Source organism: Pongo pygmaeus, chromosome X (genome assembly GCF_028885625.2).
Source record: "Pongo pygmaeus isolate AG05252 chromosome X, NHGRI_mPonPyg2-v2.0_pri, whole genome shotgun sequence".
NCBI lineage: Eukaryota > Metazoa > Chordata > Mammalia > Primates > Hominidae > Pongo > Pongo pygmaeus.
Genome location: NC_072396.2, coordinates 159,039,544 through 159,053,266, shown reverse-complemented (window position 1 = coordinate 159,053,266; position 13,723 = coordinate 159,039,544). Strand labels below are relative to the sequence as shown.

The window sequence follows — 13,723 nt, the reverse complement described above, 5'->3', positions numbered from 1 at the left end:
TAATATGGGGCAGTTTAGGCTTTAACTAGGAAATGATGGTTATCTTAATGACAGGAAAGGTACTGACGAAAGTCCTTTTTTGAACATGTGTTCAAAAGAAAAAGGGAAACTATCAAAACTAATAACTGAGTTTGTTCAACATCAAGATTGACTGATCTGAGAGGCTTAAAACTGATTGCCCTGAAATAGACTTGCATGTTTTGGATGATAGCTTTGGGTCTCCCAGAGCACTTGGTTTCCCTTGGTGCTCATTTTTTCTCTCAGGATTAAAGCCCCTTTACGTGATGTTGTTACAGCAGCTCATTGCAACTTCATTCAGCTGCTTGAAAAAGAAGGGAGACTGCCTCTATGTTCCATGTGTTCTTTCAGGGATGGTATTTTGATGTTGCATATTCTCTTGAACATGTATTCTTCCCTGAGAATTTCTGTGTGACGTGGTAGAAGAAATACTTGCCAGAAATCACCACTCATGGTATGCTTTTGTAGCGTCAAAGTGTCCCCTAGAGATGACAAGACTTGTGATAGTGTTGATTCTAACAAGCATGAATCTTTCCTTTATTTTAGCACTGTGTGTTACGTGCCAGTAATTTGCAGCTTATCCTTTGTTTCTAGCTAGGTAAGCTGGGAAATAGCCTAGTACTTTGTCTATGTGTTTATCTTCAAAATGTCCCAAATAGCCCTGGGAAAAAGGTCGTGCAGCTCAATGGGGGCTTTCAACTTACAATTTTCTTTGTTTTAGGCTCCATAAAAATACAGACTCACCAGTTCCTGCTTTGATGTGACATGTGACTCCCCAGAATACACCTTGCTTCTGTAGACCAGCTCCAACAGGATTCCATGGTAGCTGGGATGTTAGGGCTCAGGTAAGTAACCTTCCTTTTTTTTTTTTTAGTATATGTCCTGGTTTGGCCATCTGTTTTTTTTTTTTTAAAAAAAAAAAAAAAGGAAAAGAGGAAAAAAAATATACTACTCTTGGACAGTATAAAAGTACCCCAAAGACTAAAGACATAACTGTGCCAAACTGTGCCATATAATAAAAAAAAGTCACTTCCCTGAGCCCTGAAAGGTCAGTGTGTGTAGGGTTACTTGGTCGCCACAGCGTGATCTGGGGGCGGGCGTCAGATTAGAGCCGGAACTGGTGATCTGCAACTTCAGTTCACCTTGAAGCAGGTCAGCTGAGCTGAGAGCGCTTGCACTGAGCCCTTTTGCGCTGCTGCTGTTGCCTTAGCGGTCTTCAGCGTGTGTTTGCTTCGGTTTGGGGTAAATGGCTTAGTGGTCAACATTAGTGAGCAGTGGTAATGCATTTTCAGATATGGGAACTGGTATATGGTTGGTTCCCTAGAAGGACACCCTCCTGAAAGCTGTCTCAGAACACCGGGGGCCATGGCTAATGTCATGTGCTTGCTACACCCCTCCCATGGTAACTAAAGAGAGTACCCAGATATACATCTGGTTCTTGGGACTCTAGAGGAGGATGAGTACTTTGTAAAAAGCTGGGGGCCCAAGTCATTCTAGGTCTGACGCTCAGGTGCTGTATCAGCTGCAGTTTGAACTACTTGGCACCATTGTGTGGACTTTAGTTTTGTAAAAATGAATGGTTCCTTAATTTCTCAACCTTCAGGCTTGACATCTCAAGCTGTTTTTTGTTGTTGTTGTTGTTGTTTTGTTTTGTCTTTTTGATTAGTGGTCACTCCGCAATTGATGTTTTGACATGTGGATTTCAGAACTTCTGTGTGGTAAAGCAGAATGTTCCAATTGAATTTTCCCATTTTTTTTCCCTTAAGCAAAAATGTGAGTTTTCACTTATGCGGCCATTGTGATTCCAACTGAGACTGAGACCCTAAGTCGTTCTTTGTTGTGTCTCTCTAGTGGTTTCTGACACCTCATTGTGAAGCTGTTGTAGACATCCATAAGAAATAGCCTGCATAGGGATTATGTGAGGGCAAGGTTTGGCTGAAGGAGAATAGAAGGTGTGGAAGGAAGCGAAGACCAGAAGAGCATCACACTGCCTCAAGTCCCAAATTTGATTCTGCTCCTGATCCTGTGACTCAAATTGTCATTCTCTTTTACTGCTGTGGGGTGTGCTCTGGGCCTAGCTGACAGGACATTCTTTGTACTCCACGTATTTATGCTGGTGGGAGTTGTATGGCTAGTGCTTTGTGCTTTGTCTCAGAAATTGTGTGGACTAAATGTAATATGGGCAGTGAATGGGTTTCTTCTGGAAGATGTTAGGCCTGGAGGGTGGTTTGGGTTTTTATGAGTCTTTTTCTCAGATTACAGATTACGAATGGATGTTATAAAACAGGCAGTGTTGACACCATACAGTGTCTCCTAAGAAATGTACAGAGAGTTCAACCTGAGGAAGCTAATTGAAAATAAACTTTTAAAAAATATAGAAAGAGGAGATTTAAAAAATATCTTATTACTTACGAATGGGAAAGATGTAGCCATTTGAGCTTCAAAGAACTTTTGAGGGAATTCTCAAAGGACAGTACCTGTCTTTAGTAGATAAATGCTTGATATCTATTTTTCTTCTTTTACTTTTTAAAGAATTACTACAATAATACACGGATTTATAGAAAAATCAAACCACTTAAAAATTTATCAGGTGGCTGGGCAAGGTGGCTCATGCCTGTAATCCCAGCGCTTCGGGAGACCTTGGCGGGTGGATCACCTGAAGTCAGGAGTTCGAGACCAGCCTGGCTAACACGGCGAAACCCCGTCTCTATTAAAAATACAAAAATTAGCTGGCTGTGGTGGCTCGAGCATGTAGTCCCAGCTACTCAGAAGGCTGAGGCAGGAGAATCACTTGAACCTGGGAGGCGGAGGTTGCAGTGAGCCAAGATCACACCACTGCACTCCTGCCTGGGTGACAGAGTGAGACTCTGTCTCAAAAAAAAAAAAAGTATCAGGTAAAAAAATGAAGGCTCCCCGCTTAGTCTCTGCTCCCACTACCCAGAATAACCCCTGTTAATAGCGTAATGTAGATCCTTCTAAGTCTTCTAAGACTAAACTGTGTACTTTTTGTGTTGTAATTAACAGGAGAGTTTTTGTTTTGTTTTTTCTTTTTTTGAGATGGAGTCTTGCTCTGTCATCCAGGCTGGAGTGCAGTGGCGCAATCTTGGCTCACTGCAACCTCCACCTCCTGGGTTCAAGTGATTCTCCTGCCTCAGCCTCCTGAGTAGCTGGGATTACAGGTGCCCGCCACCACACCCAGCTAATTTTTGTATTTTTAGTAGAGACTGGGTTTCACCATGTTGGCCAGGCTGGTGTCGAGCTCCTGACCTCAGGCAATCCACCTGCCTTGGCCTCCCAAAGTGCTGGGATTACAGGCGTGAGCCACTGCGCCTTGCCTCAGGATGGTGTTATATATACATATTCTGCATTTATCCATCTCATATATTCATCTCTGCCTCATTTCTTTTAAATAGCAGTGTAGTCCAGGGCTGACTTACCATCATGCATTTCGTTGTCTCTCTATTGGACTTCCCAGTGGTTTGTTATTAAAAATGCTACAGGATTGAAATTCCTCATGTGCCAGTCATTTTGAAGAATGGCTGCCTAGACTTGGAATTTCTGGTGGATACCACCACATCACTGTCCAAAATGGCTATCCCAGTTCCCACAATAGTCTGAGAAAGTGCCATTTTCCCATATCGTCCCAGAATTGGATATACATCTTTTAAATTGGTGCTGCTTGGATTATTACTGAGGCTAAACCTCAATAATCATTGTCATAGCTCTTAATATATTAAAGATGTTAACTCTTTGTCATGCAGATATTTTCCTATTTTGTCTTATGTCTTGATTCTTATCTTTCTGATATATAAAATTTATGTTATGATTTCTTGTTTTGCTTTCATACTTAGGAAATCCTTTCTTACTTTTTTTTTTTTTTTTTTTTGAGACGGAGTCTCACTCTGTCGCCCAGATTGGAGTGCGGTGGCGTGATCTTGGCTCACTGCAAGCTCCGCCTCCCGGGTTCATTCCATTCTCCTGCCTCAGCCTCCCGAGTAGCTGGGACTACAGGTGCCCGCCACCACGCCTGGCTAATTTTTTTGTATTTTTAGTAGAGACAGGGTTTCACCATGTTAGCCAGGCTGGTCTCGATCTCCTTACCTTGTGATCCGCCTGCCTCTGCCTCCCAAAGTGCTGGGATTACAGGCGTGAGCCACCGCGCCCCGCCAGGAAATCCTTTCCTACTCTTAACAACAGATCAGTAGTCATCTATATTTTCTTCCTAAAAAACCTGATGATGTGTTATATTCATACATACGTATTTAATACATACAAAAGGGCCAGATGCGGTAGCTCATGCCTGTAATCCCAGCACTTTGGGAGGCTGAGGCGGGTGGATCACCTGAGGTCAAGAGTTCAAGACCAGCCTGGCCAAGATGGTGACATCCCGTCTCTACTAAAAATACAAAAATTAGCCAGGCGTGGTGGCGGGCGCCTGTAATCTCAGCTACTGGGGTGACTGAGGCAGGAGAATCGCTTGAACCCAGGAGGCAGAAGTTTCGGTGAGCCAAGATCATGCCACTGCACTCCTGCCTGGGCGATAGAGTGAGGCTCTGTCTCAAAAATAAAAAATAAAAATAATAATTTTATAGTTAAGTTGCCCTGTATTTTTCCTGTGATTAAAAAAAAAATACCTGTTTTGTATTTAACTTTGGGGTGGGATAAGGTATAGCCCACTTAGTCAGTTGTGTCTAAGCCACTTGGTGAACCAGTCAATCCAGTCTTCACCTTTAACAAATGCTGATTTCTTCAAGTGAGCAAAATATCTCTTAAACTTTTTCCTATTTTCTCTATAAAGTTGCTTTTTTCTGAATTTTTTCTTTATGAGGCTTGATGGCAGCCCTATCAGCAGACAATCGTTCATTCACCCAACAAATATTTGAGCATCTGCTTCAAGCCAGGGGCAGTGCTAAGCCCTGGAAGTGGTATCTTCTCCTTATCCGGGGGTGGGGCTACAGTGTTCATTCCAGAAGACTCAAGAAAGTAGCAGATCATCACAAAAGTAGGTTTTACATAAATGAGGAGGAATCCACAGCGTTGTGTATATGTGTGTGTGTTTTAAGTTCTGACATAAGTTGGAGCTTTAGGGTAGACTGTGACATAAGAGTAGTTTGTTTTCCAACTCATGTAATTGCGGGCTGCTTTTTGTCTTGAATTATGATAATGGTAACTTTTTTCTGTTGAAACAATTCTGTATTCATCTTAGCTTGGTTGGGATGCAATAAAAGTTTTGTACTGGTAAAAATGATAATTTTCTTCTATGATGATTTTGAAGCTTTTCTGTAACACCTGATAAAAATAAAGAGAGGGGTCAGGCGTGGTGGCTCATGCCTATAGTCCCAGCTACTCGGGAGGATGAGGTGAGAGGATCCCATGAGCCCAGGAGTTTTAGGCTACAGTGAGCCATCATCACACCACTGTACTCCTGTGCTCCAGCCTGGGCAGCCTCGTTCTTTATAGTAAGACACTGTCTCTTTAAAAAAAAAAAAAAAAGAAAAAAGGCTTTTAGTGAATATATTCTTAGGATAGCAAGTGTAATTTTTGTAAATTGCATTATTTGAATCTAATAAATACCCTCAAAGCTGAAATCGAATTCTGATTTTGATTGAAAATATTTTTTACTTAAAGGAAGAGGGATAGAATAAATGACACGATTAAGGAAAAGACTTCTTGTATAAGGCCGGGGTTTTTAAAATGATTTTTTGAATAGTTAGATGGACAATACGGAATTAAAAAGGTGGTATAAAAAGTTATACGGGGCTAGGCACAGTGGCTCATGCCTGTAATCCCAGTACTTTGGGAGGCCGAGGTGGGTGGATCACCTGAGGTCAGGAGTTCGAGACCAGCCTAGCCAACATGACGAAACGTCATTTCTACTAAAAATACAAAAATTAGCTGGGCGTGGTGGTATGCACGTGTAATCCAGCTACTCAGGAGGCTGAGGCAGAAGAATCGTTTGAACCCAGGAGGCAGAGGTTGCAGTGAGCCAAGATCGTGCCATTGCACTCCAGCCTGTGCGACAGAGCGAGACTCTGTCTCAAAAAAATAATAATAGAAAAAAGTTATATGGGGCTGGGCATGGTAGCTCACGCCTGTAATCCCAACAGTTTGGGAGGCGGAGGCAGGTGGATCACTTGAGGTCAAGGAATTCGAGACTAGCCTGGCCAACATGGTGAAACCCCGTCTCCACTAAAAATACAAAAATTAGCCAGGCGTGGTGGTGCGCACCTGTAGTCCCAGCTACTTGGGAAGCTGAGGTGGGAGAATCGCCTGAACCCAGGAGGCAGAGGTTGCAGTGAGCCAAGATCATGCCATTGCACTCCAGCCTGGATGACAAGAGCGGAACTCCGTCTCAAAAAAAAAAAAAAGATTTATATTGTAAAGTCTCTTTGCTACCCTGCCCCAAACATTCATTTCTTTCCCTGGAGGCAGCCACTATTACCAGTTTCTTTAAAAAAAAAAAAAAAAAAAAAAAAGTGGCTGGGCACAGTGGCTCACGCCTGTAATCCTAGCACTTTGGGAGGTGGAGGTGGGTGGATCATGAGGTCAAGAGATCGAGACCATGGCCAACATGGTAAAACCCCATCTCTACTAAAAATACAAAAAATTAGCTGGGCACGGTGGCAGGCACCTGTAGTCCCAGCTACTCGGGAGGCTGAGGCAGGAGAATCGCTTGAACCTGGGAGGCAGAGGTTGCAGTGAACTGAGATCGCGCCACTGCACTCCAGCCTGGCGACAGAATGAGACTCCATCTCAAAAAAAAAAGCGTGTGTGTACCCGTGTATTAAATTTTTATTAAAAAATATATATAACAGGCCGGGTGCGGTGGCTCATGCTTGTAATCCCAGCACTTTGGGAGGCCGAGGCAGGTGGATCACGAGGTCAGGAGATCGAGGCCATCCTGGCAAACCCGGTGAAACCCCATCTCTACTAAAAATACAAAAAATTAGCCAGGTGTGGTGGCGGGCGCCTGTAGTCCCAGCTACTCGGAGAGGCTGAGGCAGGAGTTGGCGTGAACCCGGGAGGCGGAGCTTGCAGTGAGCCGAGATCGTGTCACTGCACTTCAGCCTAGGTGACAGAGCAAGACTCCGTCTCAAAAAATCTATCTATCTGTCTGTCTATCTATCTATCTATCTATCTAACAATTTACAGTTTTAATCATCTTTACAGTTCAGTGGCACTGAGTACATTCACATTGTTGTACAGCCATTACTACCATCCATCTCTACAACGTTTCGTCTTGCAAAACTGAAATTAAATACCTGTTAAACACTAACTCCCACTTCTCCCCTTCCCACCCTCTGGCAACTACTATTCTACTCTTTGTCTCTACTGGATGTACTTTTGTGTGTTTAGGTTTGTGTATATATTTTACATGTGTGTATAAATACACAAGGGTATGTGGGCATTGTGTTTTTACACATACTATAAAATATTGTGCACATTTGTTTACTTTAATGTATCCTGTAGATTATTTAGAATCAGTTCATACAGAGCCATATCATTCTTTTTAAGGGTTGGGTTTAAATAGTCTATTATGGATGTACCACAATTTATTTAACCAGTTTTTAAATTTTTTACTTTTTTTTTTTAATTTTTTTTTTTTAGAGACGGGATCCCACTCCATTACCCAGGCTGGAGTCCAACAGCATGATCATAGCTTACTGCAGCCTTGAACTCCGGGGCTCATGTGATCCTCCTACCTCAGGCTCTCTTGTAGCTGGAACTACAGGGATGTGCCACCATGCCTGGCTAAATTTTTTATTTTTATTTTTATTTTTGGTAGACACGGGGTTTCACTGTGTTGCCCAGGCTGGTCTTGAACTCCTTGGGCTTGAGTAATCCTCCTGCCTTGGCCTCCCAAAGTGCTGAGATTACAACCATGAGCCATGGAGCTTGACAAGAGTAGCCTTTTAATTGCAAACCATTAAAGACAAAGTTGCATATGAGTAGATAAGCATACAGATTTATCACTGCAATACTATTTGTAGAGATCACAGAGCTGTTAGGCTAGGAAGAAGTTTTTAGCAGTTAGCACTAGAAAGCAAAACTTTGGAAACTTCCATTTCTTCAAAAGTGACCTCATCTGAGTAGGGCATGTGAGGGAAGGACCTTTTTACTTGACAAGGGTAACTTCAGCCAGGTCTTGTTTGTGAACCTTGAAGAAAGTGGAGCATTTTTATTTTGGGACCATTCTAGGTTGTGGTAGTTCCTTGGTACTCGGGGTTGGAGAATCTCCCTCTGCTGCTGGACCTTCTGCCTCCTTCATGCTGTAATATGCATAAGAGGTGTCCTAGAAGTATTCAGGAACAGGCTGTGGTTGCTTCGTTGTTCTGTGACTGTTGAACTCTTTATATAGGAGTACTTTTTTAAGCTGTACTAATTGAGCATTTATTATGTGTCAGTTACTGTGCTAGCTGCTGGAAACTATCCTACCCTCAGCAGTCTTGTGGTCTTATGGGAGGTACAGACAGGCAAATGGGCTATGACTTTACAAGAGGCTAACTTCTGTGATGGAGAGAAGTTCCAGCCACTAAGGGAGCACATAAAAATCAGAGGAGATCCTACCAAGAATTGGGAGGTAGGTCGGGGAGGAGACTTCTTTGAAAAATGGCATCTAAGACTTGAACAATAAGGAAACATTAGCTAGGTCAAGGACAAAGCATCAGTGGGGAGAGATGCATGAGTCTTTTGGAAGGACCAGCATGTGTAGAGGCTCTGACAGGAGAGAATCTCTCAGGCCCATTCAGAGAGTCCAGTGTGTGAAGACGAGGCATGAACAACCAGCCAGGACATGGGGAGAGGAGCATTTTTCTTTTTTTTCTTTTTTTGAGACGGAGTCTCGCTCTGTCACCCAGGCTGGAGTGCAATGGCACGATCTGGGCTCACTGCAACCCCCACCTCCAGGGTTCAAGCGATTCTCCTGCCTTAGCCTCCCAAGTAGTTGGGATTACAGGTGCCCACCACCATGCCCGGTTAATTTTTGTATTTTTAGTAGAGACGGAGTTTCACCATGTTGGCCTCGAACTCCTGACCTCAGGTGATCCACCCGTCTTGGCCTCTCAAAGTGCTGGGATTACAGGTGAGAGCCCCTGCGCCCGGCCAGGCTCAGCTTTCTTTCCAGGTCCCATCACACTCTTAGATGTTCCCTGGGCCCCAGAAGGCAGCGTGAGGTGCTCCGCCCATCTATGCTGTCCTTTTCCACCCCACCCTATCCACTGGGCCCCTGGGGCTCCCACTCCACTCCAGGTCTCTTCATGGAACCTTCTTTCCCTTCACTTCTGTCCTGGGAGACCTGGGAGACTCATGCGAAGAGGCATCATCTTCTCCAGCACAGTTCATTGTCTAATGCACGAAAGTGCTGGGCTGTGAGAAGGTCAGGAGCTTGCATGGAATGGGAGTCAGCTGTGGTACAAAGTGCGCCGCTGCCTAGTTCTACTGATTTTTGATTTTTTATTTTTACATAAGACTTTGATGGTAAAGGAAACAGTGTGTGAGCAAGCTGACTCCTGTCTTGTCAAGTACCAGGTCCGCTCTGATGAGCCCCTGTGGACAGCACTGCTGTAACTCCCCAAGCCTGGGCTCAGGAGGTGGGCCCTAAGCCCTGTTCCCAGCTCTTCCTCCATGCTGTCAGCTCTTCCACCATTCCTGGCGTCATTCTAAGGTCCTGTCTTCCCGTAGTCTTCCCCTGCCCTCTTCCTTCCTGGTCTCTATGCTCAGCTCAAGTAGTAGCTATTTGGGTACTTTTCACCCAGACTTAGGAAATGTTAGCAGTTGGTTGTATTCTTGTCAGCCCTCTTGCTATGGAACTCAAATAGGACAGATTCAGCTGAATTCCCAGCCCTGTGTTTGCACTCTCTGTCTGCCCTGCCTCCCCAAGGTAGCCTGTCCCCTAAAGGTCACCGAGATACTCCCCATGCAAGGTTTTTGTTGTATTACACATGACAACATGGAATAAAGTGTTTTGCAAATTTACTGGATGATATCCTACTATATGGAACATCCTACAACTTACTCTTTTCACTCAGCATTTGACTTTTGAACCTGGTCTGTGTTGCTCCGTGCAGACCAATGTTCATTCGTTTGATATGTCTGCTTGTACCATAGAAATAGTTTTACAATAGAAGCCTGTCCAGAGCCTTGAGGGAGAAGGGGATTGTAGAGAAACAAGGATTGGCATCTGGTTTATGTTTACATCCTTTAGTCCTGTTAACCGAGAAGAAGATATTTTTATTTCCATGTTTGCAAAAGCTTTCCACAAAAAAAGCATCCATTTTCTAGACTTATTAATAGGGCAGTCCAAAGGTTTTATTTTTAGATTTGAAAGAAAGCAAAGTAGGCTTCTGAGATATGCACATTTCCCTGTGTCCCTGTCTCTTTTGCAACATTCCACATTGCTGCTAAAACTTGAACTTGAGCACTTTCAAGCATGTGCTTACTTTCTATGTATGACTCATTTTTTAAAACATTAAAGCACTTTTGGCCGGGTGTGGTGGCTCATGCCTATATTCCTAGCACTTTAGAAGGCCGAGGCAGGTGGATCACTTGAGGTCAGGAGTTCAAGACCAGCCTAGCCAATATAGTGAAACCCCATCTCTACTAAAAATACAAAAATTAGCCGGGCGTGGTGGCACACACCTGTAATCCCAGCTACTCGGGAGGCTGAGGCAGGAGAATTGCTTGAACCCAGGAGGTGGAGGGTTGCAGTGAGCAGAGATTGAGCCACCGCACTCTAGCCTAGGCGACAGAGCGAGACTGTCTCAAAAAAATAAAAATAAAAAAAGCATTAAAGCACTTTGTTTGGTGGTATGTAAGTTTTGGCATTACTTTGATAAGTTGTATTTTAAGTCTTTCTATACACAGTAACTTATTTTTAAAATACAAGTTCCGTGTGCTTCTGGGTTTTGTGTTTTTTGTAAACAGCAGAAGGTATTAGTCCATATTAAGTACTAATTTGTTCTAATATTTTCAGCTGTTTTCGGAATTACACTTGGCAAAAAAATAGACAAATGTCTGCAGTTGTGACAGTTTGTTTTTTTGTTCTTTTTAACTCCAGAATAAATAATTCTAGTGAGTTTTTTTCTTGGCTCATAAGAACATGGGAATGATTAGAGTCATCATAACACTTAAGTAGTTATAGAAGGTTGAACATCTGTAATCAGTTGTATAAAATTTCCTAGTCATCCTTCCAGGTTGTTTAAGACAAAGAAATACATAGTATTTATTAAGCTCTTATAAATTTTAATTGTAAAACATCATTGTAGAAAACTTTGAAAATGCGTATAGGTACAAAGATAAAAAATTAGGCCAGGCATGCCGTGGCTCACGCCTGTAATCCCAGCACTTTGGGAGGCCAAGGTGGGAGGATCTTTTGAGCCCAGGAGTTCAAGAACAGCCTAAGCAACGTATTGAGACCCTATCTCTACAAAAATATCATAAAACAAAGTAGAATCACTCTGGCAATTCCACTATCCAAAAAAAAAAAAAAACAAAAAACTGCTGTTAGTATTTGGTATGATCTTTCTAGACCAAGGCCTCCAACTTCGGTTGAGAATTCAGCAGGGTCTGTGACCTTGGATGGGAAAAACATTCGGTCTTTATTTTCACTAATGTCTCTGAAAACCCAGATTTTTAGCCGGGCATGGTGGCTCGTGCCTGTAATCCCAGTGCTTTGGAAGGCCGTGGAGGGCAGATCACTTGAGACCAGGAGTTTGAGACCAGCCTGGGCAACATGGCAAGACCCTGTCTTTTAAAAAAAAAAAAAAATCCAGCCAGGTGTGGTGGCTCATGCCTGTAATCCCAGCACTTTGAGAGGCTGAGGCAGGCAGATCACCTGAGGTCAGGAGTTTGAGACCAGCCTGACCAACATGGTGAAATCCCGCCTCTACTAAAAATACAAAAATCAGCTGGGCATGGTGGTGGGCACCTGTAATCCCAGCTATTCCGGAGGCTGAGGCAGGAGAATCACTTGAACCCGGAAGGTAGAGGTTGCAGTGAGCCAAGATCACGCCATTGCACTCCAGCCTGGGCGACAGAGCGAGACTCCGTCTCAAAAAAAAAAAAAAAAAAAAAAAAACTCCACATTTTCTTCAGTGACAATTGTAAGCAACAGACCATGGTAGTATTTCAGCAGTGACTGTCACCAGTAGAGATCAAAGATACTTTCATATCATATTATAGTTGTTACAGATATTTTGAAATATATATGTTCATCACTGCTTCAAACTTAGGGTAATTATTAGAGCCCTCTCTAGATCTGGTTATTTAATGATTTACTGAAGAAGCACATATTATTTGAGCACCAACTCTTGAAATATGTTGTTAATCAATTTCTGTGCATTTTACACATTTCAAAACATTCTTCTGAGGAGGGTTCCAGAAGGCCAAAAGGGTCCATGGCAGAAAAAGGTTAAGAACACCTGTTCTGTACTTTGTACCATGTGGCTACAAGTATAAAAACAGACCTTAAGCCAGGTATGGTGATGCACACCTGTAGTTCCACCTACTTGGGAGGCTGAGGTGGGAAAATCACTTGAGCCCAGGAGTTTGAGGCCAGCCTGGGCAACAGAGCAAGACCCCATCTCTTAAAAACCAGTGAGCACTTGATTAGTCAGTTAGTGGGGGAAAACACAGGTACAGTAAAAGGAGTCAAAATTACACTTAAACTTAGGTCATCTTATTATATCAAACATTTATTAACATGTTTAGTGTTTTGTGTATATTATGCAAAGTGTAATGCAACTAAAACTGTTTAACACTTCTCGATATCACATAAATTTGTTGGTGCATAATAGCCTAAAAGTTATTTTGGCTGTTGGCATTTTATTTTATTACTTATTTATTTATTTTTTTTGAGACAGAGTCTCACTCTGTCGCCAGGGTGGAGTGCAGTGATGCGATCTCAGCTCACTGCAACCTCTGCCTCTCTGGTTCAAGCGATTCTCCTGCCTCAGCCTCCCGAGTAGCTGGGACTACAGGCGCGCGCCACCATACCCAGCTAATTTTTGTATTTTTAGTAGAGATAGGGTTTCGCCATGTTGGCCAGGATGGTCTTCATCTCTTGACCTTGTGATCCACCCACCTCGGCCTCCCAAAGTGCTGAGATTTACAGGCATGAGCCACCGTGCCGGGCCTGCTGTTGGCATTTTAAACATCCTTCTAGAGTCTTTCTTATTTGCCTGTAAGCATGTACACATGTTGTTGTTGTTTTGAGACAAGGTCTGTCACCCAAGCTGGAGTGCAGTGGTGCGATCACAGCTCACTACAGCTTCCACCTCTTGGGTGCAAGTGATCCTCCCACGTAGGTGGGACTACAGGTGTCTGCTACCATGCCCAGCTAATTTTTGTATTTTTTTTGTAGAGACGGAGTTTCGCCATGTTGCCCAGACTGGTCTCAAACTCCTTTGCTCAAACGATCCTTCCGCCTCAGCCTCCCAAAGTGCCGGGATTACAAGTATGCACCTCTGTGCCTGGCCCACATATTGTTTTAGATGAATGAGATCATATATGTACTTTTGTAACTTGCCGCCTTTCCTCAACAAAATGTTGTAAATATCCATATCCATAAAAATAGACGTATATCTTCACTTTTCCCTAAAATGAAAATAACTTACTTGCATTTTCTTTCTTTGTTTTTGTTTTTGTTTTGAGACAGGCTCCTGCTCTGTTGCTCAGGCTGGAGTGCAGTGATGTCACAGCTCACTAC

General features: G+C 43.2%; 1 protein-coding gene across 2 annotated transcripts in view; it reads left to right on the top strand.

Moving 5' to 3' along the window:
- Positions 1 to 13,723, top strand: part of MECP2 (methyl-CpG binding protein 2) — a 75,182-nt gene that overhangs the window by 4,678 nt on the left and 56,781 nt on the right. Inside the window, exon 2 of one of the 2 annotated variants that reach the window (XM_054470923.2) lies at positions 740 to 863. The exons of the other annotated variant lie outside the window; for it this stretch is intronic. Within the exon in view, the coding sequence (XP_054326898.1) occupies positions 838 to 863 (26 nt within the window). The 5' untranslated portion in view covers positions 740 to 837. The remainder of the gene's footprint in view (positions 1 to 739; positions 864 to 13,723) is intronic. 2 annotated transcript variants of the gene reach the window in all.